Source organism: Trachinotus anak, unplaced genomic scaffold (assembly GCF_046630095.1).
Source record: "Trachinotus anak isolate AG129_WGS33_773 ecotype Australia unplaced genomic scaffold, CSIRO_AGI_Tana_v1 ptg000011l, whole genome shotgun sequence".
Lineage (NCBI taxonomy): Eukaryota > Metazoa > Chordata > Actinopteri > Carangiformes > Carangidae > Trachinotus > Trachinotus anak.
In genome coordinates, this window is record NW_027273862.1 from 12193104 (window position 1) to 12219130 (window position 26027).

Sequence of the window (26027 nt, forward strand, 5' to 3'; positions counted from 1 at the left end):
ACAGCTTTTTCTCTTTATCCCTGCAAGAGCACTTGAAAAATGCACTAGGTCAATAAACACACTCACAATAAGTAGGAGAAGAGAGAAAAAACACTTCATCATAAAGCTAAAACAGCAATAAAAGCCCAGAACCTCTACAATTGTATGTGGAATTTTTAATAAGACATTCATAAAAAACTATAAAAAGGCAAAAATATAAACAAAGTAGCGGAAGTAGTGAGAGTTAATGAGATGCAGTAGTGCAGCAGAGTAGCGCAGTGTTTATTTTAGCATACGTTATATTTAGGGAAATTCCTACAAACCATTAGCTACACAGAGAACTTGGAGCTTTTGGTGCTCTGGGGCAGATGACTGCTTTGCCCAGTTGTAATTATTTATTTATAATTTATTTATAAGTTACAGTACACTGTAACTCACACCCAGACACTTGTTTACTGTAGGAAGTGTTTTAAATGATACTCTGATAAGATAATTAAATCAGTTGAAAGAAGACTGTGATCCTGGTCGCTCTGTCTAGATAAATAAGAAGGCGGTTTTGGTCAATCACTCTCTACTTTAAAATGAGGATCTGCTCTTACGCAACTAATTTGGTCAAATCATGATTAAAGTTTGTGTGCTGCGCTTACAGGATTTCTACCATGTCATCATTTTGAAAGTCAGATGACAACCTCACAAAAGGAAGAGAAAGCAGTATGACAATCAACATGTTCTTTGTGGTCAATGATCCATGGCCCAATACAGCAGGTCAGGCAAAAATGCCCGTCACCGTCAGTTCACAGTCACAAGATACTTCTCAAAGGACTGAAATAAGAAATGAAAATCACAGATAAACTAAAATTTGTCAAATATCATTATACACATACACTGCTGTGCATCCATTAGTTAAAAAAAAAAAAAAAAAGGTCCACAGCCTTATGCTACATGTAACTGAGAGCACTATGTCAGAAGATGTGTGTGTTCCAGCACATTAATTAATTAATTAATGAAAACACTGGTTTCTTTGAGAGGATGCTTTTAATAGAACAACATGTGAGCATCTATCTAGTTACACCGGACTAATGGGGTAAACTTTACGTTTCCTGATGTGGGGTTAACTCTGTCTGTTCAACTTTATGTCAGAAGACATTTGTTGTCTTCATTTTTGATAAGTAATGAATATAATTAGAATGGCCTTTAAGCAAATGTCTTACTTAGATAAATAACCAGTGACCTTTGAGGTCTGAGTTTTGTCAAGGCGTCTGAAAGACATAGCCAAAAGTAAATAGCAAAAAACAAATATGAAGCACTTTAGACTCAATTAGTGATCTTTAGTAAAACGGCAGACAGCAGCAGATGTGCAGATATCTCACATGTCCATGTTTGGGAATTTGGGGTCACTGTTGTCACGGATGGATAGCTGAATGAGCCGGACAGGCTCAGGCCCAGGGGCCTGAGGAGCCTGGGGCCTAAATTTGAGGGTGAAAAGTGGAGAGGTCTTGATCATGGTTTTTTTGCTCCAAATGCAGATTTAATGTATGGTATCTTTGACCAATAATAATAAAATATAAAGAATGAATTAAAATAGATACATTAATAAGATAAAACACAATGTTGGGGGGTTTACATAGAAAACAAGAGATCAAACTAACGACCTCATTCCTCCAGCACCACCCAGCGGTCGGACTGATGTGATCCACAGGGTCCCTGACTGTCTGGATGTGGTTATAACCAGATCCACGGGTCTGCTGCCAGCACGAAAACAGCCGCAGGCCAGGACTGACAGCGGAAGGGTGGAGGTGGTGGAGGTGGTGGTGGTGGTGGTGGTTTGGTGTCGGTGTCGATCACATGAGCTGCCTGCATGTGACCGTCTCACGTGATCGGTGGGATAAATGATCGGGGCCGACTCACAACCACACACTTTGTTGTACAGAGACCCGCAGCTAGTCGCAGAGGGGAAGACTTCCTGAAGATCCCTCCAGCAGCTGACAAACAAACTACGGGTAAGTGATTATTTTGTGGTATTCGCTGGTTGTTCACACGGTGAGTTAGCAGTGAGCTAACTCTGCTACAGCGCACACACACCGGCTGAGACAATGTGTGCAAGTGATCTGTGTTTGCTGGACATCGCTTTTATTTGGCGAGAGGGAGCAGTTTCATTGTAGCAGTTTCATTGTAGCAGTTGTTTGTTTTTCATCGCTTGACCTATTTTAGCTTCACGGTCAAAGGTCATCGGCGTTAGACCGGGTGGAGCTTATTTGTCTATTTTATTAGTCTCGTTAATTAATGATTACTACACATCAGAAATGATCAATGAAATCTGATGCGAAGCAGGGAAATAACTTAATATCAAAAGTTAAAAAAAAAAGTGAATATGGAACATAATAGCACATTAAAACTAAGAAATGGAAAGTGAAAGCAGAGGCGGTCATCCCGTCCTGCCAGGAAAAGGTGGAAATGTTTTCACATTTAAAAGCAATGGTAAACAGACTTTGGCCTGGTTTTATTGGCTCAGGCTTCATCCTCCCTCCTCTCAGCAGGCCCTCAGCACTGTGACAAAGAAGGAGGAAGTGAACCGTATCTATCACTAGACAGAGAGCAATCCAGGCAAGACAAGAGATTTAGCTGATTTTTTTTTTTTTTTTTTTTTTGCTTTTAAACGTGATTCCTGTAGTTTTGAGATCAGAAACTTTGGGTGTCTTGTTTCATGTGTAGTTGTTTAAAAAGGTAAGAAGATACAGAGAAGATACAGTCGCTGCAGAACACAGAGTTTAAAGAAACGAAGGTCTCCTCCAGCTGGAGTCAACTCTTCGGCAGCTAACATGTGAAGATCATTGACTCTACCTTTCTGCCTATAAAGCAGTGGTTCAGGGGCTTCTCGCTGGGGCTTTGGCAGTGACTCACTCATTTCAGACTTGATTGGAAACCTCCCACGCAGAAAAACTTTCACAAGCCCTTGGCTGTTTAAAATGAGTCATTATCAATCTAAAAGCAGGGCCGTTTTTGTTTCAGAGAATTTTGACATTTTGGAGATGTAAGAGCGCTGCCACAGAAAGGTCTCACAGCCCTCCATATGACTCAGCAAGTTCATGTAGCCTGTGAGTCTTGGTGTGACAGCTGTGTTGAAAGAAGATGACATGAGACCGATACCTTGAGGACATACAGCGGTGCAGATGGGTCACTTCTCAAAATCACATCCAAATCATGGTTTTAGCTACAAGACGTTGTTTTGGGTTGAACTTCTTCCTGAAAGACTGAACTTGTCTAGTCGTTCTTGTGGCCTAAATGTAATTTCTATGTATGTGTTTGTCCACGGAACAGCTGAAGGACCCATTGAAATCTATCTATAACCAACCTGTAACCATAACCTGATGGTTGCAGATTCACTTCCAGTTTTTTTTCTTTTAACGGTACATTACACAGATTATGATAGATAAACTGCTTGTGGTATTAAAGAAAGTTGAGCATGTACATATAAGAGTCTGGTTTAGATTTTGGAGAGATGATGATGAGTTATTGCAGCAATTCTTATTACTTCCCTCTGTACTTTTTGCTCATGAAATGACAATGGCCTCAGTCATGTGATTATCAAACCAGTTTCACTGGACTTTTTCTTCTATCCTAAGACACACCAGAGCTGTTTTCAGTGGATTCTCTTCTGCTTTTTACTTAGTAGAAACAGGACCTGCCCAGACAGATGCAGACAATACAGGTCCCTAACAAGACTGCTCTTGTTCTTGAGAAAATCAGAGTGACGGTGTGCCAGAGTATGCATAGAGGGTCATCAAGTCTGTTAGGTTAGCTGGCATCATCTGTTGTCTTTTTTTATTAGGAGAAGTCAAGGTTTGAAGCTATATATTAGTTATTCTCATTGTGTTTCTAAAGAAGCACCTTGTCTGCACTGGTATTTATTTGTCAGGACTTGGAGCATCCTGCTTATCCTGAGCTCACCCCTTCCTTCAATTTAATGGGTTACGGTATGATGTCTAATGGAACTGATCTCAACTCTCAGTAGTCCATCTCGCCTCTGATAATATAATCTGCATTACGTATTGCATTATGGGTAATATTTTTCTGCAGCATGAGGACATACTTGCCTTTCAGCTTTAAGTGGGAACTGAAACCCAGCCTACTTACAGTTAAGTGAAACAACACAGAAGGAAAGGCAATGCATGCTCTAAGTCTCTAACATCCATTTCTTGTGTGTACTTGTAGATTTTAACTCTAATGAATTAGTCGAAATCAGTAAACTGTTTATTGCATGTGTGCTGACGCAGTCTGTTCAACCACTGGAAAGGACTCTGACTAGCGTGACTGAGGATAAGAGGGTTTTTTCTGCTCTGTGTGTGCATACTGTGTATACATGATCCACTTGTAGATGCAAACACAAGGACACTGTCCAGTCAGCTGTGAATCAAAATACTTATCTTGCTGGGAATGGAAATGGAGGCCGTGTTGGTTAGAGAGAGAAAGTTGGTAATTTATGGCCTGGTGTTGTGGTGTAAATCTGTAGCTCAAAGGTAGTGTAACCAATTTACTTATGTCTTCTTCATTTTGTGTCTTTCAGGCAAAATGTGGCGTGCAGCCTTCCTGCTATTGGCTGCCGGCTTGTCGGTGAGCCTGGCCAGACCTCATCTGCATCCGCTGTCCAATGAGATGGTAAACCACATCAATAAAATGAACACTACATGGAAGGTGAGTTTGTTTTATTTTTGATCTTCTCAGACTTGTCTCAGTGGCTATAAGCAGTTCTAGTTGACTAAATCCCGCTTCTCTCCTGCAGGCTGGTCACAACTTCCAAAATGTTGACTACAGTTATGTCCGGAGACTCTGTGGTACGATGCTGAAGGGACCTAAACTGCCAATCATGTGAGTCTCATGTATGCACTATAATCTGTTGCTGGGTGTGAAACACAGGGGGATCGACTTCAGTTTAGTAGTCGATTACACTCACATAATCAGTGAGAGTGAGTATTTCCTGTGTTGTACAAGGTGCACGTATTTGCGGATGTACATTTATCTGTACATAAAGAAGCTGTGGTTTCGGTGGCACTGAGCAGAGCTCGGTATAGTCACCTGTGTTTAAACTGCTTACGTTGTAGTTGTGTGTTTTACTATAGTAACACAGTAATACTTGACTCTGTAATGCCCTTTCCTGTGCAGGGTTCAGTATGCTGGAGACCTGAAGCTGCCTAAACAATTTGACTCTAGAGACCAGTGGCCCAACTGTCCCACTCTGAAGGAGATCAGAGACCAGGGCTCCTGTGGATCCTGCTGGGTGAGGATGGACCCCCTATTCAAAAGATGTGACTATGTGTAACTGTCAATTTCCCAATCTGAGCAGGATATAACACGCTCTATACTTTAATCCTCAATTCAGAGGAAGAATGACTTGCCCCAAAAAAGTGTTTAAGTGGGTGGAATTTCTGGCTATGTGAACATGTACTCTAAATTTCACCCTCCTGTTGCATGTAACCTCACTTAATTGTCAGTCAGTCACATCTCGAGTTTCCTTGTTTTAATGGTTTTGATTTTGTGTGTTTGACGTGTCGTGATTCTTCTTCCCACAGGCGTTTGGTGCTGCAGAGGCCATCTCTGACCGTGTGTGTATTCACAGTGCTGGCAATGTCAATGTGGAGATCTCCTCTGAGGACCTGCTGACCTGCTGTGAAACCTGTGGCATGGGGTAAGGGACATGGGTTTTTATGGTCTAACACTTTATAGGAATTGATGGATCCAATAGGCGGGATTAGTACCTGTGCCAAAGCCTGACCTTATTAAGTGGCTTGGGTGTCAGTCATGACGTAACTGAGTCACATGAAATTTCTTTTATCAGTGTAATTATAAAATTCAGTTTTAGTCATTAACTCATGAGGGGTCGTTGACACAATTTTCAGGGCCACAGCAGTCCCCAGGCCCAAAGTATCGTTAAATAAAATAGATTCCAGTGAGTTCTACACAATGAGGTGTACAGATTTTACATTTGGGAAAAGCGAGCACTGTTCGTGAATCAGCACTTGGTATCAGTTCTGTAATAATATGACCTGGGAGAGGAAAAAGTTGACTTGGTGCTTCCCTAATATTGTACAGTGTCAACATTTGGAAGTAGAAGCCTTGAGTGCTTATTGGTTGTCAGTGGTTCATGCTTTTCTGGTTTTTCTCTTTTTAGATGTAATGGTGGCTACCCCTCATCTGCCTGGGACTTCTGGACCAAACAGGGACTGGTCTCTGGAGGTCTCTACAACTCCCACATTGGTAAATGTTGTACCTGTGAGACTGCTCCACTGGTGTATACATGTGTATTTGTGGGATCTACAATTCTGATTCCATCTTTGTGCCACCAGGTTGCCGGCCCTACACCATCGAACCCTGTGAGCACCACGTGAATGGTAGCAGACCTCCCTGCACTGGAGAGGGTGGAGAAACGCCTCAGTGCGTCCTCAAGTGTGAACCTGGATACACACCCAGCTACAAAGAGGACAAGCATTATGGTAAGAGAGGCAGGCAGATGGGAAAACATTTTGATCACTTGATAAAAGGAGAAATGAAATCTAACATTTCACCTGTATTTTGTTCCTATTATATTATATTATGTTATATTATATTATATTATATTATATTATATTATATTATATTATATTATATTATATTATATTATATTATATTATATTATATTATATTATATTATATTATATTATATTATATTATATTATATTATATTATATTATATTATATGGAATGCTGTGATGGAGTCTAAGACCACTCCAGTTCCTTAGAAATTCAGGTGACTCTGCCATTGTATTAGTTGCTGTTGTTCATTTACACTGACTGGCTTGCAAATACATAGTATTTATTAGTTATCTGATAAAGAGAAACTGTTTGTGTCCTAACAGACGCAGCATAGGATCCTAACTCTAAGTCTGTTGCAGGTAAAACGTCTTACAACGTGGAGGCAGATGAGATGCAGATTCAGTCTGAGATTTATAAGAATGGCCCAGTAGAGGGAGCCTTTACTGTCTATGAAGACTTTTTGCTGTACAAGTCCGGTAAGAACACAAACATCATTATGAGACAAATGCAGTATAAACGCACATAATACTAAGTAATTGTACACTCACAACTTTCTCCCCTAAAATGTGTTCCTTGCATTGTTTTTTGTGTCCAGGTGTTTATCAGCACGTGTCAGGGTCTGCTGTGGGTGGCCACGCCATCAAGGTCCTCGGTTGGGGGGAGGAGGATGGTGTTCCCTACTGGCTCTGCGCCAACTCCTGGAACACTGACTGGGGCGATAACGGTGAGCAGAGACATGGTTTACTTTTTTTTTTTTTTCTCCTTCTTTTAAGTAACATTTACACAATGAGTCTTCGTCATAAACAGTAGCCCTCCTACTTACACGCACACAGGGAATGGAATACTAGAAACACTGAAGTATAACACAGTCTGATTCACCAACTGCAGCTTTAAATGACCACATTGTTGAATTAACATTTCTCTTACATTGCCAGGAAAACGTAATAACCCTCATAAAGACTTAACTTTTGAGTTGTTGCATTAGATCAGACAATTGTACCTAATAAACTATTCAAATTTGTCATACTTTTCTAAATTAATCTAATGGTTCACAAGATGTGATGCATTTGTGTCTTTTTCCTTATTAAAATAAGGCATGACGGTTGCAACATTAATAAATCAAATATCTAAATCCTAAACTTTCAAAATAAGTTATCAAGCACATTTAAGATATTACTGCTTTTTGCCCTGTAGTATTCCTACTTTTAAGTTAAATGATATTGATATTTTCCTGCAACAGTTTAAATACCAGTAAGTCAACAGTTCGTGCCTCAGACTCAATGTATTGCTGTTCTGAATATGAGACACAAATACATAAACCATTCTGTTTTCACACTTAGGACATGACAATTTTTTTTATACTTGAACACCGTTGTTGGTGTTGGGTTGAATCTCTTCAATGTCTGATTGCTAAAACTGAGTTACTTAATGTGTAAACTGTCGTGTTGTCTGTGTCTTTTCCTCTGTTCTTCAGGATATTTTAAAATCCTGCGTGGATCAGATCACTGTGGTATTGAGTCTGAGATTGTGGCAGGCATTCCCAAATAAAACCTAAGGTAAGACAACAAAACGTGTAATAGAAATATAAAATGATGGTCTCAACCAAACCTGTGTTTACTGTGTGCTTGTACAATAAAATAGTCATGCTGTTGTCCTTGTGAAATCTTCAACAAATGTTTAATAGTATGAATGTGGACTGAGTTTGCGCCTTACTGACTCTGCGTCTGTCTTGCAGGTTTTTAGCAGCGGTGGCCATTACTTAATCACTAGAGGGCGACACACTCCTGCTTTTAGTAGTTACATTTCAAGCCCACTGATCTGCCAGCACACATGGCAAGTGGTTTTCTTTCTACAGCAGACTGAAAAAACTCAAGAGCAACATTCACTTGATGTAGGTGGATGAGCAGATGGGATATGACAGCAATTATGTGCCTGAACACAAATTTATATTGTTGAATTGAAGGTGAATTTTGTGAATGAGCTGTTTTTTGTGAAGATCTTGTTCCTTCACTTCTTAAAGCAAGGTCAATCAAAAAGTTGTAAGTAAGTAGGGAGAGAATGTTTAAGACATGCATGTGCATTTAATTTCATCTCAGGTGATTTGAAGAAGATTGTCACTGTTGTATGACTGATCAAATATGTCCCTATGTTTTTTTGTTTGTTTGTTTTTTGTTTGTTTTTCCCCTCCACTGATGGAAAGTGTTGACTGTTTTAGCTCAGTACAGAGAGATTGCTCAAAGCAGCATACTGTCAGTTTTTTTTAAATGTCTAATTTTACTGCCATTTTTATTTCTTAGTGCCACCACCACTCCATAATGTCATAATGTGCCTGTTAGTGTTTTTAAACTTCACTGTCAAATAGAAAATGAAGCTTTTCTTAAAATATGGTTGGAAATTAGATGTATTGGCTTTGTCTGTATGTATTAATGAAAAATATTGGCACATTACTGTTATGTTTGGAATTGAATAAATCATTCTTTGGTTCACAATATGGTGTTATTTCTCTTGATCATCCATGCTAGCGTTTTAAATCTGATTGATGTGAAGCCTCCCACACCTGAAAGGATTGACACACTGGGAAAATGTGGGTCAAGATGATATAGGTGAATGGATAAGTCGATGAGACAAAATTATTCTGATGGTAGTTGATAAACTAATCTAAAATTTTAATTTAAACTGGGCAAAAAAATGACTTATAGTAAACGGGTAGGTATGTTGAGACAAACATTAATTGTAAAGCAAAGTTAATTTTTTGCGGTGTGGTGGAGGAGTGATTACTCGGATTCTTTGCTGATATAAAAGTAGCAATACATATTTTAGAGGAGTCGAGGGATAAAGTAGTAGATAAGGGAAAAACTCAGGTACACGATCAGAATGAACGCTTGATCCTCCGCCACTTCCGCCTTGTCAGCAAAAAGAAAAAACAAAACAAAACCAGACACTCCCCCTTCATAGTAGAATTAAAAAAATACATATGTTCGGTTTGTACACCAGCGTCCGCCGATAGGCCCGACAGGGCAGCGGTGATTTGGTTAGAAAGAAATGTGAAAGCAGTCTCCTTTGCGAAAATGTATAGAGAGTAGTTGTTTAGGGAGACACAATGGGGGTGTTTTGTTTAAATAAATAGCTGAAATCCAGGATTCGGCCCAGAAACCGCCCAGTTAAGAGACATCCGGGACACTCCGGTGAGAAAACGAACAGACATTCTTACGCTCGGCGGAGCTGCTGGAAAGTGCTTGTTCACTACTCTCGGTGCGGAGCTCCAGTCAGCGACCGAGCGATGGAGGGGGGAGGCAGGGTTTCGTGGATGAAATATGGGCCTGTTGTGTCCCTGTTTGTGGTTCTTTTGGCCCTCTGGTTCCGGTCACCCCAAAATGAAGTCCTGGACGACCGGCTGGACGCGGTCCTGTCCTCTCTGCTCCGGGCTGAACGGAAAGTCGGGATGAGCAACGTAGTGAGACCGAAAGTGGCCGTTGGTAAGTGGCGGCGGCGGCTAGCTAACGTTAGCTAGCTGCTCCCGAGTTCAGGGGCTCTGGGTTTTATTATCGAAGAGTCTCGAAATGAAAAACATCCAAATAAATGCTATTGAGGTTCGTAAACAGTTTACTTCATTCATTGCTCCAAATTACTAACAAACGGTAAATTAAAAGTTGATTGTTAACCCTGCATATTGTAAATCAGCCTAACGTTAGTGTTGCGACGTTAACCTAAAACTTAAGTGGGCTATTAAAAGTTATAAAAAGTGCAGGGAAACATTAAGTTATGTGATCTGACGATGATTTTAAACTGGCTTAGTTTCCTTAATTCGTATATCAAATATTATTAATGAAGGAAAGGGAGAGGAGCTTAAAGGGGTGTGAGGATGAATGATCTGCACAGTCATGTTTGAAATGATGAGGGACAAGGAAAGTGTTTGGAAATACAAGGTGGTGCTAACATTTCCCCCACGAATATGGGTGAATATAACCATAATGTGTACAATATCTTTCTGCCTTATGTCTCTGGTGTAGAGGATACCCTAGTTGTGACATATCTAGTATTAACTAGTGCACTGATTAAATAGTGTTATTTAGTTACTGTAGTTAAAAGCAGTGCACACGTTGGTTTCAGCTCCTGGTTATGGTTTTCATATGTTGACAGTAAGTTAACAGCTTCATATTCTGGACGCACACCTTAAAACAAACCCCTGTTAAAATTGTAGGTAGTGCGAGAAATGGTTGGTGTCACAAGTGAATAAGACTGGCAGTAACTGAGCCCCTTCTTCCACTGTTAAAGGTGGGCACCAAGCCATCACCGTATTAAAGGGTGGCATTCCTCACCTGAAGACGATAATCTACTTCAGGTTTCAACAAACATAGTAATCAGCGTGACTGCTCTATATCTTGTCTGTCATGACCTTATCCTAAAATGTTGTCCTTTGAACCTTGATACCAACACACAACAGAGGTGATCACCATATCTGTCCAACCTTTACCCGGTTCAACACCAGGCCCAACCACGCAATCAGATCTGTTACATAGTTTTTATTCAGAATTAACATCAGTGTCACCCGAGTCATGTAATATAACAAATATTTTATATTAGATGTGACAGGTGGTGAAAAGAAGTTAATCATTACAACACAATGGGAAATACTTGTCTGTTGACATACAACAAAAATCAGAATAAAATGCACCACTAGTGCTGACCACATGATAACAAATATACATCTGTACTTCTAACCTTTATTTACAGAAAATTGTCAGGAAGACTCTTAGATAGCTGGCTAAGAGTGAAGAGAGCAATTTAACATCTTAAAATCAGACTTATTCAAAACAAATTCCAGTGTGAAATCTACTCCAGCTTTTTGTCTTTTCTAGCAGGTTGCCTACACTGGTGGGTTATCAGGGGTTGTTACTGTTCACGTTGGCCTTTGCTCACACATGGCAGAAAATACTTCTAGCTGTTATGCAGTCATGAGACAGATGTTTGATCCAAAAGCTGCAACTGTACCGACGTGGCAGATCATTTGATGGGAGACAAATATCACAGCACAAGTCAAAGCAGCTGCATGTTGTTTGGATTTCTCCCCACTCAGTATACTGACTCTACTGCTGCTGCATGGTGACATTATCATTGTCTTTGCTATATTTGTTCTGTTCAGTTCGACTGAAGTGAAGGTCATCTCCTTATTTTCTCCTTCATGTTGATGTTTAGTTGTACACTTGAATGGTTTTATTGCATATTTATCTCTCTTTGTGTTCCTCTCTCTGCCCCTCTCCTTCATCCACAGGTTTTGGAGGTTGCGTTGACCTGATAGTGGACGGGGTATCGTTGCTTAATAAGATCAACCTCCCTCCCACAGACCAGCCCCTGCATCATGACTACATAGAAAATGCTGAACAGTTGGCTCAGAGCTTTGCCTACTTCTTTGCACCAGGAGCTGCTGCAGAGTAAGTGTGTGTGTGTGTGTGTGTGTGTGTGTGTGTGTGTGTGTGTGTGTGTGTGTGTGAGAATAAAAGCTGGCCATTACATTTTTGTGGACTATTTCAGGTAGTTTATACTGAAGTCAGTGTTTAATGTGCTCACAGACATTTCATCTTGAAAATATTTGAACACTTTACAGAAGCATGCGTGTGATTTCATAAGAAAAAGGGGGCATGTGCGGTAGAGAATCAGTCGGGGAGGCTTGAGACCAAAAGTAAAGAACACATTTTTAAACCATGTCCTTGTTGAACCCCTCAGGCTACTGTGCTCCTCTCTCTCACATGCTCTTTCACACACTCCCATTCTACTGAATGAATGTGTCGGCTGTTTGTATCTTGCATACAATGTAACTGCTCACCCTGTCTTCTTTCATTTGTTTGTCTATTTCACTCAAAATAGTTTGGCAAAGTAAAAGCTGCAAGTTGAAAAATCACCCCTTTTGTCAGTGTTTGTGTGTGTTTTATTGCCTTTGTCGCTTGGTTGATGTTTATCAGTTAGCTGCAACCATTCTTAGCCCTAGGTATTTATGCAATTGAACTCATCTACCCTCTCTTTTCTCCTGTTCTGGCGCCTGTGAGCCCTTGTTCATTGGCTGGAACTAACACCTAAAGGCAACAGGCTTACAAAATCATCATGGACAGAAAGGGCAAGGGCATGTGTGCGAGACAGTTAAGAATGAACAGAAACAAGGTCTTTTTCTGCATTTAGAGTTATTTCTCTTGCCTCTGTTTTGCTTGTTTTCTTGTAGAATTTTGTATTATGAATACATGAAGTCCACCAGATGACGACCAACGTTGTTAAAGCAAAGTCTGAGACTTAGTCTGACACCATAATTTTGAAGCACTTTAGCACCCAAAAAGAGAGAGAACTAAAGATTAAATGTCTTTATCTTGCTCACTCAGAGTGCTGTTGCATTTACTTATTTTTCTCTTTCATTGCTGTTACTGACTTGTGCCAGAGAGGTGCTGGAAATAACCTTAATCTACAGGATGCTACTGTTTGACTAACCAGGCTAATCTCTTAAAGTAGCATACATACTGTTTGTACAACCATCTCATATAGGCTGCATATTTACTGGCTTCTTTTTATTTTTATTTTCTATCAGATTTTTGCACTTTCAGCACTCAGATTGACAGGACCCTGAGGTCAGAAATATTTCAGCTTTTACCAGAAAGGTGCCGATATTCAAATATTTTTCAGGAGTCTCACAACAGCAAAGGAGGTCACACAGAGTCTGAGCACAGCCAGGCATTATACAAGCATTAACTCATTATAACTTGGCTTTCCAAACATCTTTCTGCTGCTTCCACTAGTGCCATGCCTTGCCTCCTCTTTATTTTCTCTTACATTTTGTGATTCTTGATATAGCTGATGTGCATCTTTCGCCAACGAGCTCCGACATGTCTGTATCTTCAGCTTTCAGTGGAGCTTCATGTCATAAAACAAGCCTGTGTTGTTACTATATGACTGCACTGTTCCAACAAAACAAATAAATTGAGGACATTTTGCTGCTTTCAGGTTCTAGTGTTTCAGTTTTAACATTGTCTCACAGGTTTTAAAATTTCTCTGTGTTGCAGGCGTTTTATGTTAAATGACACTTTCTTTAGTGAGCTTGTTGAGGCGTCCCGTGACCTACCAGGGAACAGATGGTCAGTAGGCGGTAATGCTCCAGTAATGGCTGGTCGTATGGCGACCGAGGGATGTGATGTGTTGCTAGGGGGAACCTTCAGCCCAGATTTTACGGACGTCCTGTCCCAGCACATTACAGGTACAAACACGCATTGGTAGATCATGATTACTTTCCAGGATATATCAAGATGTATGTCTCCTGATATTTACTTCCCACAGTCATTTTTCTGTGTCCCTGAATTGCCCTCTGCCTTCCCTTTTGCACTGCCTCCCTTTCTTTTTCTTGTTTTTTCCCTCTCTACTTTCTGTACTTTCTGTATCACTACTGTCGTTTCCCCTTCTATTACCTGTACCCCATCTACCCCTGTCTTTGCAGTGGCAGGTAAAATTGTAGAAGAGCCAGACATTCATCTGATCCTAGAGTATCCATCTGGAGCTAGCTGGGGGCACTATACCTCACGAAGAGCTAACAGGTATGTTGAGCTTTTGGTAGCTGTTTGGGGGATCTTGAGGGATCATAGAATGTAAACTGTGTGTATCTGAGTCTTTATTTTTGACATACTTTCACCACGATAAGTTTCAGTGAAGTAAGAGGCTAAGGTGTGCATGCATGTGCGGATGTGTGTGCGCGCATACATATGTATAAATTTAAGGCTCTAAGGTATTTGAAGATGACTCTGTTTGGTCTTGCTTGTGTTTGTGCTGTGTAGATATATCATCCACAGTGATGACCATAACCCCTACCTGTCCTCCATGGAGGAATTTGCTGAGAAACTTGAAGACTTCCAACCAGATCTGCTGGTGGTGGGTGGGCTGCAAATGATGGATAACTTCCCCTTCCAGTCAGGTAAGAGGAAACTGGTAACAACCTTTTAATTGATGCTGGTTTGGAAAATGTAATATTAGAGTCTGCTGCTTTGTGTCACACAAATGAAAAGGACAGTACTGAGCATTAATAGTTTTTCACTTAACCTTACATGGGTTTGCTGAGAAGATCTGGGGATATGACTTGATTTAAGCTGTCCCTTGTTACAATTATTAGCGATAACTTTACCTTAAAGGGGCTCGTCTATTCTGAGTTACTGACTTACTCTTCTTATTTGTAAATTGTAAGTATAGATAAAAGAAAGAGTTTGACTGAGATTAGCAGATTATGAATATTTATTGTGGCCATAATTTTAGTCCAATTTATCTTCATAATTGTTAAGGTGAAAAAGTGCTGATCATGTTATGTTGACACATTGCATTGGTGATATGAGCTATGTAAACTTAATAGTGACACACAGTCCCCACCATACATATCCCCACTGATCCATATCATGATCCATATCAGTCATCATGTTGAATTTAGCTTGTTTTTGACCACATTATTAGTATTTGCGATGGCTATGGCTGAACAGTTAATCGAAATGTTATCTAAATCACAGTATGGCCAAGTGCAAAATCCAAATCACAGAAGCTTCAGTTTTTTTGATGCATACCCTGCTTTTATTGTCTATTTTCATCTTAATGGTGCCATAACTTAACTTACATAACATAACTTAATGAACATCATGTTACATTGAAGAAGACTTGAAACTAGAGATTAAGACCATAAACTCTGTAGAAATACGTTTACTGAGGTAATAAATCAAGTGAGAAGTAGAGACATTTTCACATAGACTTCTGACTTCTTTTTGTAACCAGTGGAGTTGCCCTATGATTTTTTTTTTTTTTCAGGTTTACACTTCCGCATTGACTTCACTTTTCAGACCCACAGTCTATGACCATTTTTATATGCGGTTATCTATGGTCACATACCACATACCATAAATGAAGTATTGTGGTGCTACAGAGATGCCTTTGCCTAAAAATCATATTCTCCAGACTTAAAGGAACAAGATTGTTTGGTACAAGACACAGAAAAAATTACATCATCTTCATTTTTTATATTTATTTCAGTGGAAATGAAATGCAAAAATGACCATTCCAATTGAAATCATGACTCATTATCACAATTGCAATATCTGACAAAAATAATTGCACTATGATATTTTTTTTCATATGATGGCTGTTTATAAGGACAGAAGCTGAAAGAAGGGAACAAAGAAAAGGGGCCGTTGACAGTCAGTGTCACACTGACAGGTCATAACTGACTTCCCACTCTGTACCAGGCTGTTTGCAAATCAGTGGTGACTCATTTGATGTGACAGTTGTCGTTTCCTGTCTCTTTGTCAATCCACTATTCTTCCTCCTCATCTTCCTTCTCCATATTTCCTCAATTCTCAACCACTGAAATTACTTAACTTTTCTATTTGTCTACCTTTTCTGTTCTTTGGCATCCTTCCCTCCCTGATATTCTACCTCCTCTGTCCTGTTTTTCAATTCTCCACCCCTCTACTCACTTCCACATTACTTTACTTCCATCTCACTCCAGGTGAGCGGGACGCTCTCTTCTCCCGCCTGGCAGACCTGCTGTCCTCCTCATCTCCTCAGATCGGTGTCCATTTTGAGATGGCCAGTTTCGTAGAAGAGAGTATAATGGAAGACCTGCTTCACTATGTCATTCCTCACGTATGTATGACTGAACAAATAATTTCGAATCATCACATTCACACATATCACTCAGGATGCATAGAAACCAGAGTGATTATACAAACACAGATGATACAACTAAATGGCAGCCACACCTGGAAGTCTGAAACTAGATTTGTTTAGTTAAATTTGTTGAATACATTTGTGTATAAAACAGTCGTGACCCAACACAAACTATTTGCCTCCCTGTGTTTGCATAGTTATATTTTTTTTATATTTACATGTTGATAAGCATACATTTAGTGTCTTGCTGTATTACATAGACGATGATGGAATCCTGTTTTTTCTCACATGGAGTGAACAAAAGTGAGAAAACAGAACAATTGTACATGGACAAATACATTTTAGCCAATTAAATAACTGCTTTAAACAAAATACATTTTCAGTACTAAGTGTCATAACTTTGGCCCTTATTTTTCAGAGTTAATTTAAATATGGATTTTATCATTGACCATATTTCTTGTATAATAAACATGCCATGTTGATTATAATGAAGGATTATGTTATATTCCCTAGTGCAACAGCATGGCACTTTTGTTTTTGTTTTTTATGGTAAGTCCTTAGTTGAATACTCATCCTGCTGCTGCTTCCCAGGCGGACTCTTTGGGGATGAATGAACAGGAGCTCCCCAACCTGCTCAGCCTGCTGAAGGGCTCCAACATTACAGTGTTGTCAGACCCAAACCCTCGAGTAGCTACGGTCCTCGACCAAATGAGGGAGGTCTACCGCATTCTCAACCAGCGTTACAAGGATACAAATGATGACAGTGCAGAAAATGACACAAACAGTGCTAAAGCTAAGGGTAAGCCGCTGACTCGCCTCCATGTCCACACACTGGCCTTTCAGGCCATGATCGTGACCCGTGGCTCTCAGTGGAAGAACACCATGTCAGCCACGGCCAAAGCCTCTCTCACAGCTAACCGCCATGTTTGTGGCTCTAACGACATTGACCCCAGCAAGGCGAGGCTCATCATGGATGACTCATTCTCAGTAAGCCGACAAGAGGGCAGCCAGCGTATCCCTCTGCAGGAGACAAGGCCCGTCAGCTGCTGGGATGAGGAGGATTATGAGATCTGTGTGGCACCTGTGCTGGTGTGCACTGAGGTTTACCAAACTGCAGGTGGAGGGGACAACATCTCAGCTGCTGGCCTTGTGCTGCAGATCTAGACAAAGACATTAAATGTTCTGTTTGTGTGTAGTGCTAACTAGATGTTGGCAGCAAGGTGACTCTGGAAACTTGATATAAGTGTGATGGCAAAATAGCCGTTGTGGCAAACACAGGTACCGAAAGGTACCAGGCTAATGCTATCACACTTGCAGCTCATGGCCCGGATGGACTATAAGGACAACTGATGCGATATTGGAGTCAGATGATGGGGTACAGTGGTTATTAATCAGGTTATACCACAATATCTTTTATATATATATATGGGCTCAATATTGATCTTTAAAAGGGATAAAGAAAAAAAAACACAAATTACACTTAGTAAGGTCTATAAGTCTATGTTAACAGGACTTTCTTCAGTCAATGCTGTGTGTGTGTGTGTGTGTGTGTGTGTGTGTGTGCGTGCGTGCGTGCGTGCGTGCGTGCGTGCGTGCGTGCGTGCGTGCGTGCGTGTGTGTGTTGTAACTTATACATATAATATTAATATGTATTTAAGATGTATTTCTATTGTCTTTGCCTGAGTGCAAAGCCCTCAGGTATCCATTTTTATTTGTCCATTTTATTTGATTTTTAGAACATGTCCACCAGTTTGAGCAGGCACTGGCCTGCTTTGGAATATACCCACCATCTTTGCCAAGTCATTGTAGCCCATCATCTGACTCCAGTCATTTTAATAACATCTCCTCCTCTATTTCTCCAAGGCCTTACAAGACTTGGCCTTCAGTCAGGATGAGATAAAGAGGGATGAGGTTTGGATAGCGTCACACAGATGCCCAGTGTTTTTACAGAGCCACGCTGGGTAGCTTGTAGCATGGAATTTTCAAATTGTGTATCAAGAATTGAATGCATCAGAGATCTGCTGTGTTTGCTGGATCTAATTGCAGGGTTGCACAACATCTGCTCTAAGATAAACTGTCCTTCTGTCATTTAAACCTACTACTATGCAGCAGATTTATCCAGAGTTATGTAATTACTGAAACAGCTGAATCTTTGGTTTCTTGGCAGCATGTTTATTAGGTGTTTTCACCTACTTAAAATCTACAGGTCCCACCACTCACTGCACAAGCCTTTGCCCTCACCTGCCTTGCAACAAATGCTGTGTCCAAAGAGCCAGCCCTAAGACTTAAAAGTTAACAACGTGGCAGTTTAAAAGAGAAGGCTCTGTCCTGCCTCTTCCCTCTCCTGTCTCATTCTCAAAGGCAAAAGAAAGATTTCAAGTAGAAAGCTGGCGGTGATCGTCTCCTGTTCTTCCCAATATATGTGAAAAATTAGTGGTTTGGATGAGTTTGATTTGTTGTAGGATTGTCATTCCTCTGTGTATCAGTTGCAGTGCAATAATGCAAAAACTATGTTGAGAGACCACTGTTGGTAGCTGGATATGATGTCAAAAATTTCTTCTCTACCTCCATGCTCTTTCTGTTTCCCCTTTTCCCCCTCTTTTTTATTGTCATCTCTCTCCCATGTTTCTTTGTCATACTTTTCTATTATTTGTGATATTGCTTCCTTGTTTCTCCCCCTTTTCTTGCGTTTGTTTATCACTCTTCAAGGACCAAATGACCAGTGTGTACCGCCCCAGACAACATTGCTGTAAGAGGGAAGTTATTTGCAGCCAGTGGTCACATTCGTTCACAATATGGATGCACACAGTGGAACAGAATCTCATGTCTCGTTTTAGATAATTCCCAAGGGGAGAGGAGAAAGAGGAGGTTAGTAACATGACATTGTGAGCTTGACTTGAAGCCATGGTGCTACTCACCATGAATGGAGTAGTGGACCACACTGAAATTATATTTTCCATATTTAGTCTTCATCTCACTTGTAGTAGGATTAGTGCCAGATGTTTTGGCGCTCTACTGCTGGACAGGCCCATTGCCCCTGTCACTACACAAAGCCATTACCCTCTTGATTTCTTTTTCTCAAATTAATTGTTGTTGATTTAATCTATAAGTGAAAGTGGGGCCCTGTCTTTAAATGACCATCATCATCATCATCATCATCATCATCATCATCATCATCATCAGAGGAGGAGGAGGAATATTTTTTTCATTTTAAACTGTATTTATAGAATCAACTGGATCTAAATGGGATGATGCAAACACTATTATTTTTCTTACTTTGTACAAGTCAAACATTCCACCTCAGACCCCACTTCAGTTATGTTCTCCATTCAGATCTGAGTATGAGTGTTTTTTTTCTGCTTACAGGATTTAATTTCTTTGTTTGTTTCTTAAAACCTGGTTGTTAAATCCCCCTTTTAGTGAAGAACACATTTATTCATGTTACAGTGCAACGTGTATGAGGTCAAGAGAAAACAAGAACCAAAATGAATCTTTTCTCTGTATATCGAGACTTAACAGATTTGATGCTATTGTTTGATTATGCTGAAGGTGAATGAGCCTTATTCTGTGTTGAGTTTGGGTGTTTAGTGAAAAGGGAATGTTTAATACAAACTTTTTCTATTACTGTAGGCTTATGTTTTATTTTCTGGAGTCTTTGTCTCACACAGTGATTGGAAGTCAAGAGTAAGGGGTCTTTTTTTTCTCTTTTCTTTTTTTTTTTTTTTTACTGTGAAATGAAACCTTAGCATGTATTCATGTTCATATAGAGAACACTTGTGTTTGCTTCCATATCATATACATATCTGAGCTCTAGATGAAGTCATGTCACCCACATTCCAAAGCTGTGTTTAACTGTTTCATGCATATTAACTATTCAATGCAGAATCACCAGAGATAAAATGCTACGCCGATAAAGCAATCGTTGCTTTGTTCATTTTTTTTTACACGTGTCATTTACTGATAAGGTTCATATCCATCATGGCTACAAACAATTTTTCAAGCCGATACTCTGGACGAGTTGGCACCAGAGTTTTTCTTGAGTTAGTCAGTCGCAGTCTTCTGAACTTGTTCTTCTAGATGCTTGTGATGAGCACTGTGGGACTGTCACATCATGGCTTCTCTGTCACAACATCATAATTTATTAGGTCGTTTGCTTTCTGCCTGCTCTTAACATCTTCATCATGTCTTCATCTTGTTACTAGTTATTTGTCCACTGGCTGCACATACTGTGTAACACCAGATGTAATAAGTGAACAAGGAATATTCTCTATAATAGAGTTATTCCAGAGATTTTTTTTTATGATCTGTGCCTGTCAGACATCAGATTTTCAACCTCAAGCTTTTGTATTGATGGGCTTGTAGCCTGAAGGTTTGGACTAATACTTTTAGATTACATAAAAGTAATGTAAATGTATTCTGTAGTATTTGCCAGAGTGCTGAGTATCACAATCCCTAACTACCTCAAATTATTCTTATCCATTTTATACAAAATACGCCCTTTGAGAAGTCTAGCTTCGCATCCAAAGTAGAACTCTACACTTGATTAAACTTAACTGAAGGAATTAATAATTAATAAGATGACATCAGAAAGGGATCATAAATGTAACCTATAGCCACTCTCACATGAGTCATGATGTGCTCATATCTAGATTATGCAAGTTTAAAAATGTTTATATGTTCCATGTAAAACAAGACGATAAAAGTCTACTGCTGCAGAGCATGTTAGGAGCTTGTGCTATTTTAAGACCCAGCACTATGCCCCAGTCTCTACTTCAAGTCCAGGTTCTGGGGTTAGGACAGCAAGCAGCAAGCTCTCTTTCTTAAATACACCTTTTCTTAATTTTCTCAAATACACAAGCACATTTAGCAGCTGTGGATTATCTCAAGATTTTGAGCATTTGTATTAAACTTACAAAAACTTTTGAAGTCAGAAACTGAAAGAGTAAGTGCCTGCACAAAATCAGTCTGAATTACTTTACTCTTATCCAAGTGCAAGATTACAACAATGTTTTTTGCATCAGCTAGAAGAGATCACAGTAGTGTGTGGTAATCCGACTTCATCTGACTTAGTTTACATAAAAAAGGGAACTGCATCCCTGCAGTTGATTTATACTGTACATATAGTTTCCAATATAATATGATTCAGGACAACATCGGCACATCTTTATCAGGTTTGGAAATATGGAGAGAGAGGTTTGGTAAAATGTGTAAATATGAGAGAACATAAAACTACTGTATGTTATACCAAAATAATGGACTTCTAAATGATATTACCAGACATGGGGATCCTATATCCATACATTCTCCCAAATCTGCCAATTAAATGAAAAAGCAATTGATCTGAATTGAAAGACAACTGTGAAAAACCAAGGCAAGGATTGAGCTATGTACATTTATTAATTATATCAGAGCTACAAGCAGACATGAACACAATCATTAAACACACACAAACTTGTGTGTTTGCAATATGTGTCAACAATTTAACTGGCAAACAAACACTGTGCCACTGTCTACATGTCAGGGTCAATGGTCAGCTGGCTGATTAAGTCTTTGTAATAGATGCAGTTCTTTTCATGGTCAGCGAGTGCAGTGAGCATCTCATCCATCTCTACCTGAGTGAAGGGCTCACCTGGTTTAAAGACAACCATCATCAAACATAGCACAGCCAGAGGTTGTTTTGTGGAACAAAGGGGAATGACAGATGCACAAAAACATATCTATGAGGTAATCTGCTGCTTTTCACCACACACACTAATCTTAGTGAAAACCAAATGCTTCTGCTTTACCTTCCTGTGTCATGTACTTTGTCAGCTCCTCAGGTTCTAGGTATCCTTTCTTTTCTTTGTCCAGAACCTGGAAACATAGAGTGAGTGACAAATATCAGTAACTAACACTGTGTCTAACAATGATTCACTCCTCATAAACTACAGCAACACTGGAAAATACACAAGAAACAGCAGCTGGTCTCACCTCAAAGGCCTGAAGCAGAAGGTCCTCAGGAATGGGAGGAAACCTAACACACACACACACACACACACACACACACACAGGCACAGACCACTGTTATTTGTGTGTATCTCCTGCAGTGTAGGAATGATGCCTGATAGTACTGGGAGCTTTGTAATGAAACCTAAAAATGTACTGTATGTATCTATGGTGGAATTTACATATGCTTTGTTAGTGAAGAGCCTTGGTTGTGTCTAAATACAAGCTATTGTACCTGCAGTCTCCACAACTGTAAAAAATGACACTTGATCTCAGGAAAGTAGAAAGAGAAAAAGGGATCCTAACATTTTCACTGGTTTCTAGTTGAAGTTTATATACTACTAGAGGCAACATGAAGACAAAACTATGAATAATGGAGTATATACTGTACATTTGAATCAACTTAGTAGCCTCAAGCAGGAAAGCACAAGTACAAGCACAAGTTTAAAAGAAAGTGGCTTAAATTATTAAATTTGACATTTGGTGTGTTGTGGTTGGTGAAAGAACACCACCTGAAAGATTAATGATGGAAAAAAAAGGCGCTTTGGTAGACCTCTACACCACACATCTATTCTGTGAGGTACTGTGGTGACTTCCTCTTTATATTTACCAAATGTAAAAACAATCTCGTACTTCATTGGCTCCCTTGGTAACATCTAGTAGAAAAACACACAGTATAATACATCGCTTGCTTTGACAACAGCACCTGCTAACATCATAACATGACCCTCTCACCCTCAAAACAGCACGGCTGATATCAATCAAGCGTACACAGAGTAACAGAGCTGTCTTACTTGTTCTCCAACAGCACTTTGGTCATGACTGGGAGGAACTTGTCCAAATGGATACACCCTGTGTGGTCCTCTTCTACCTGGTTGAACAGGACGAGGCTTCTGGATTGTCACTCTTAAACAAGGATGGATGCTTATAATGTTGCGCTAACACAGTGACATTACAATATCAGGAAGTTCATAGTTAATTATATTTCCCCAGCTTTAGAAGATAGAAATTTTACAACTTGAGGAAAACCCCAGATTATTTATTTGACCAGTTGTTTTAATCCAAAATGTTACCAAATCATAAATGAATACTGTTCTGACCTCAGCTATAAAGTCATGCAGGTTCTTCTGAGAGGGGAAGCACCCCAGGGAATAGACGATGGTGCCAATCTCCCTAAAAGCAAATACATGACAGGAAATGAGCAGATGAGCTTCAGTTAAAGTCACTACATCACGTTAGCCCACATCGTTTAACTGTACATGACAAATGTGACAGCACTGAGCTCGCTTTCTGGTTTATCCAGCTCTTCCAGAGCTCACTGGCCTCATGTCATTCAAAAGGCTGCATTAATCTCCAGTGGTAAACCAGAGGCATTTCAGTTTGAGTCCTACCAAACCAAAAATCAGCTGGGTGGAGCAGGAAGTATTTAAAAAATACTAAAGGACAGGATGGGTGTAGCTTTCCCCGTGAACTACACACTTATGGCGTGCACTCTGTGTAATTTACTCTGTTTAAAACAAGGAGTGTCTCTGGAGGTGTGAGATTCTGAGTTTCAGCACCCAACACATGGAGAAAAAATGGAAGCACTTTGATAAAACACAACTTCACAACACACGAGCCCAAACTAAACTAAAGGATAAGATATATTGACGAGGGAGGAATTAATACTGTGCTTCAAGAGGCACAAATGTGCAATTGGTCAAATCACGTAGGTCCAAATGATATGGAGTAACTCTGGGGCTGTTGGGGCTCCTGGAGGCCTGGGGCCCCCGGGGGCAGTTGCCTGCTTTGCCCCTTCCACCACAGGATGAGAGGGAGGTAAACAGTCCCCCCCTCCCTCTGCAGGCTGCTGTGGGAGCTTACCGGACATCCACTGTGTTGTTATGCTCATAGTCAAACGCTTCAAAAGCTGCTCTGATCTTCTTGTGGACATCTGTGGCCTCTGATAGACGACAGGAAGAAAACACGAACAGAGCTCATGAGTCAGCCCACCACCAGCTTGTTACTGAAGCAGCACCGTCACGACCTGACGCAGATAACTTTCAACTGGTGAGCAAGTGATTTGACAGTACGCTGAAACCTCCCCTGTTCGTTGTCTAATGACGAGAATTTAAACAAACTAGTACAGTAGATAACTAACGCTGACTAACCTGCACTCTGCTTGCTCTCCGCCATGTTGGCCGCCGTGTTCCGTTGCCTAGCAACCGACTGGCCCTAACGAAAGAGCAGTCAGTTGGAGACGAGGAGAGAGAGACAGACTTTACTGAGACTTTACTGAGACTTTACTGAGACTTTACTGAGAGTTTACTGAGACTTTACTGAGAGTTTACTGAGAGTTTACTGAGACTTTACTGAGACTTTACTGAGAGTTTACTGAGAGTTTACTGAGACTTTACTGAGACTTTACTGAGAGTTTACTGAGACTTTACTGAGACTTTACTGAGAGTTTACTGAGAGTTTACTGAGAGTTTACTGAGACTTTACTGAGAGTTTACTGAGACTTTACTGAGAGTTTACTCAGACTTTACTGAGACTTTACTCAGACTTTACTGAGACTTTACTGAGAGTTTACTGAGAGTTTACTGAGAGTTTACTGAGACTTTACTGAGAGTTTACTGAGACTTTACTGAGACTTTACTGAGACTTTACTCAGACTTTACTGAGACTTTACTGAGACTTTACTGAGAGTTTACTGAGACTTTACTGAGAGTTTACTGAGAGTTTACTGAGACTTTACTGAGACTTTACTCAGACTTTACTGAGAGTTTACTGAGACTTTACTGAGACTTTACTGAGACTTTACTCAGACTTTACTGAGAGTTTACTGAGACTTTACTGAGAGTTTACTCAGACTTTACTGAGACTTTACTGAGACTTTACTGAGAGTTTACTGAGACTTTACTGAGACTTTACTGAGAGTTTACTGAGACTTTACTGAGAGTTTACTGAGAGTTTACTGAGACTTTACTGAGACTTTACTGAGAGTTTACTGAGAGTTTACTGAGAGTTTACTGAGACTTTACTGAGAGTTTACTCAGACTTTACTGAGAGTTTACTGAGAGTTTACTGAGACTTTACTGAGAGTTTACTCAGACTTTACTGAGACTTTACTGAGACTTTACTGAGAGTTTACTGAGAGTTTACTGAGACTTTATTCAGACTTTACTGAGACTTTACTGAGAGTTTACTGAGACTTTACTGAGAGTTTACTCAGACTTTACTGAGACTTTACTGAGACTTTACTGAGAGTTTACTGAGACTTTACTGAGAGTTTACTGAGAGTTTACTGAGACTTTATTCAGACTTTACTGAGACTTTACTGAGACTTTACTCAGACTTTACTGAGACTTTACTGAGACTTTACTGAGAGTTTACTGAGACTTTACTGAGACTTTACTCAGACTTTACTGAGACTTTACTGAGACTTTACTGAGAGTTTACTGAGAGTTTACTGAGACTTTACTGAGAGTTTACTGAGACTTTACTGAGACTTTACTGAGACTTTACTGAGAGTTTACTGAGACTTTACTGAGACTTTACTCAGACTTTACTCAGACTTTACTGAGACTTTACTGAGAGTTTACTGAGACTTTACTGAGACTTTACTGAGACTTTACTCAGACTTTACTGAGAATTTACTGAGAATTTACTGAGACTTTACTGAGACTTTACTCAGACTTTACTCAGACTTTACTGAGAGTTTACTGAGAGTTTACTGAGACTTTACTGAGAGTTTACTGAGACTTTACTGAGAGTTTACTGAGACTTTACTGAGAATTTACTGAGACTTTACTGAGAATTTACTGAGACTTTACTAAGACTTT

The 26027-nt window shown here is 39.9% G+C and overlaps 3 protein-coding genes across 3 annotated transcripts; 2 read left to right on the forward strand and 1 right to left on the reverse strand.

Annotated features, from left to right (window-relative positions):
- Nucleotides 1-1691: 1691 nt before the first annotated feature.
- Nucleotides 1692-9035, forward strand: ctsba (cathepsin Ba). The gene is made up of 11 exons (XM_071488226.1): nt 1692-1979; nt 4544-4671; nt 4760-4845; nt 5140-5254; nt 5547-5662; nt 6146-6231; nt 6321-6467; nt 6906-7022; nt 7142-7270; nt 8021-8102; nt 8282-9035. The coding sequence occupies exons 2-10, from the start codon at nt 4549-4551 to the stop codon at nt 8092-8094; spliced, it is 993 nt and encodes a 330-aa protein (XP_071344327.1). The 5' UTR covers nt 1692-1979; nt 4544-4548; the 3' UTR covers nt 8095-8102; nt 8282-9035.
- Nucleotides 9036-9767: 732 nt separating this feature from the next.
- Nucleotides 9768-20137, forward strand: adpgk2 (ADP-dependent glucokinase 2). The gene is made up of 7 exons (XM_071488225.1): nt 9768-10022; nt 11819-11978; nt 13590-13780; nt 14018-14114; nt 14352-14488; nt 16058-16194; nt 16810-20137. The coding sequence occupies exons 1-7, from the start codon at nt 9827-9829 to the stop codon at nt 17380-17382; spliced, it is 1491 nt and encodes a 496-aa protein (XP_071344326.1). The 5' UTR covers nt 9768-9826; the 3' UTR covers nt 17383-20137.
- On the reverse strand, nt 19910-24461 carry efcab2 (EF-hand calcium binding domain 2). Its single transcript, XM_071488227.1, has 7 exons — nt 24354-24461; nt 24067-24145; nt 23304-23376; nt 22998-23074; nt 22189-22231; nt 22005-22071; nt 19910-21847 (listed from the first exon to the last, which is right to left on the reverse strand). The coding sequence occupies exons 1-7, from the start codon at nt 24376-24378 to the stop codon at nt 21729-21731; spliced, it is 483 nt and encodes a 160-aa protein (XP_071344328.1). The 5' UTR covers nt 24379-24461; the 3' UTR covers nt 19910-21728.
- Between the last annotated feature and the right edge of the window lie 1566 nt (nt 24462-26027).

Bases quoted from the DNA above. Each gene is read 5' to 3' on its own strand.
- ctsba (XM_071488226.1), top strand. From the start codon at position 4,549: ATGTGGCGTGCAGCCTTCCTGCTATTGGCTGCCGGCTTGTCGGTGAGC. The intron at 5,255-5,546 runs GTGAGGATGGAC...TTCTTCCCACAG, and splicing joins GCTCCTGTGGATCCTGCTGG to GCGTTTGGTGCTGCAGAGGC. The intron at 7,023-7,141 runs GTAAGAACACAA...TTTTGTGTCCAG, and splicing joins CTTTTTGCTGTACAAGTCCG to GTGTTTATCAGCACGTGTCA.
- adpgk2 (XM_071488225.1), top strand. From the start codon at position 9,827: ATGGAGGGGGGAGGCAGGGTTTCGTGGATGAAATATGGGCCTGTTGTG. The intron at 14,115-14,351 runs GTATGTTGAGCT...TGTGCTGTGTAG, and splicing joins ACCTCACGAAGAGCTAACAG to ATATATCATCCACAGTGATG. The intron at 14,489-16,057 runs GTAAGAGGAAAC...ATCTCACTCCAG, and splicing joins TAACTTCCCCTTCCAGTCAG to GTGAGCGGGACGCTCTCTTC.
- efcab2 (XM_071488227.1), bottom strand. From the start codon at position 24,378: ATGGCGGAGAGCAAGCAGAGTGCAG. The intron at 24,146-24,353 runs GTTAGTCAGCGT...GTCGTCTATCAG, and splicing joins GGAGAGCAAGCAGAGTGCAG to AGGCCACAGATGTCCACAAG. The intron at 22,072-22,188 runs GTGAGACCAGCT...CTATGTTTCCAG, and splicing joins TTCTGCTTCAGGCCTTTGAG to GTTCTGGACAAAGAAAAGAA.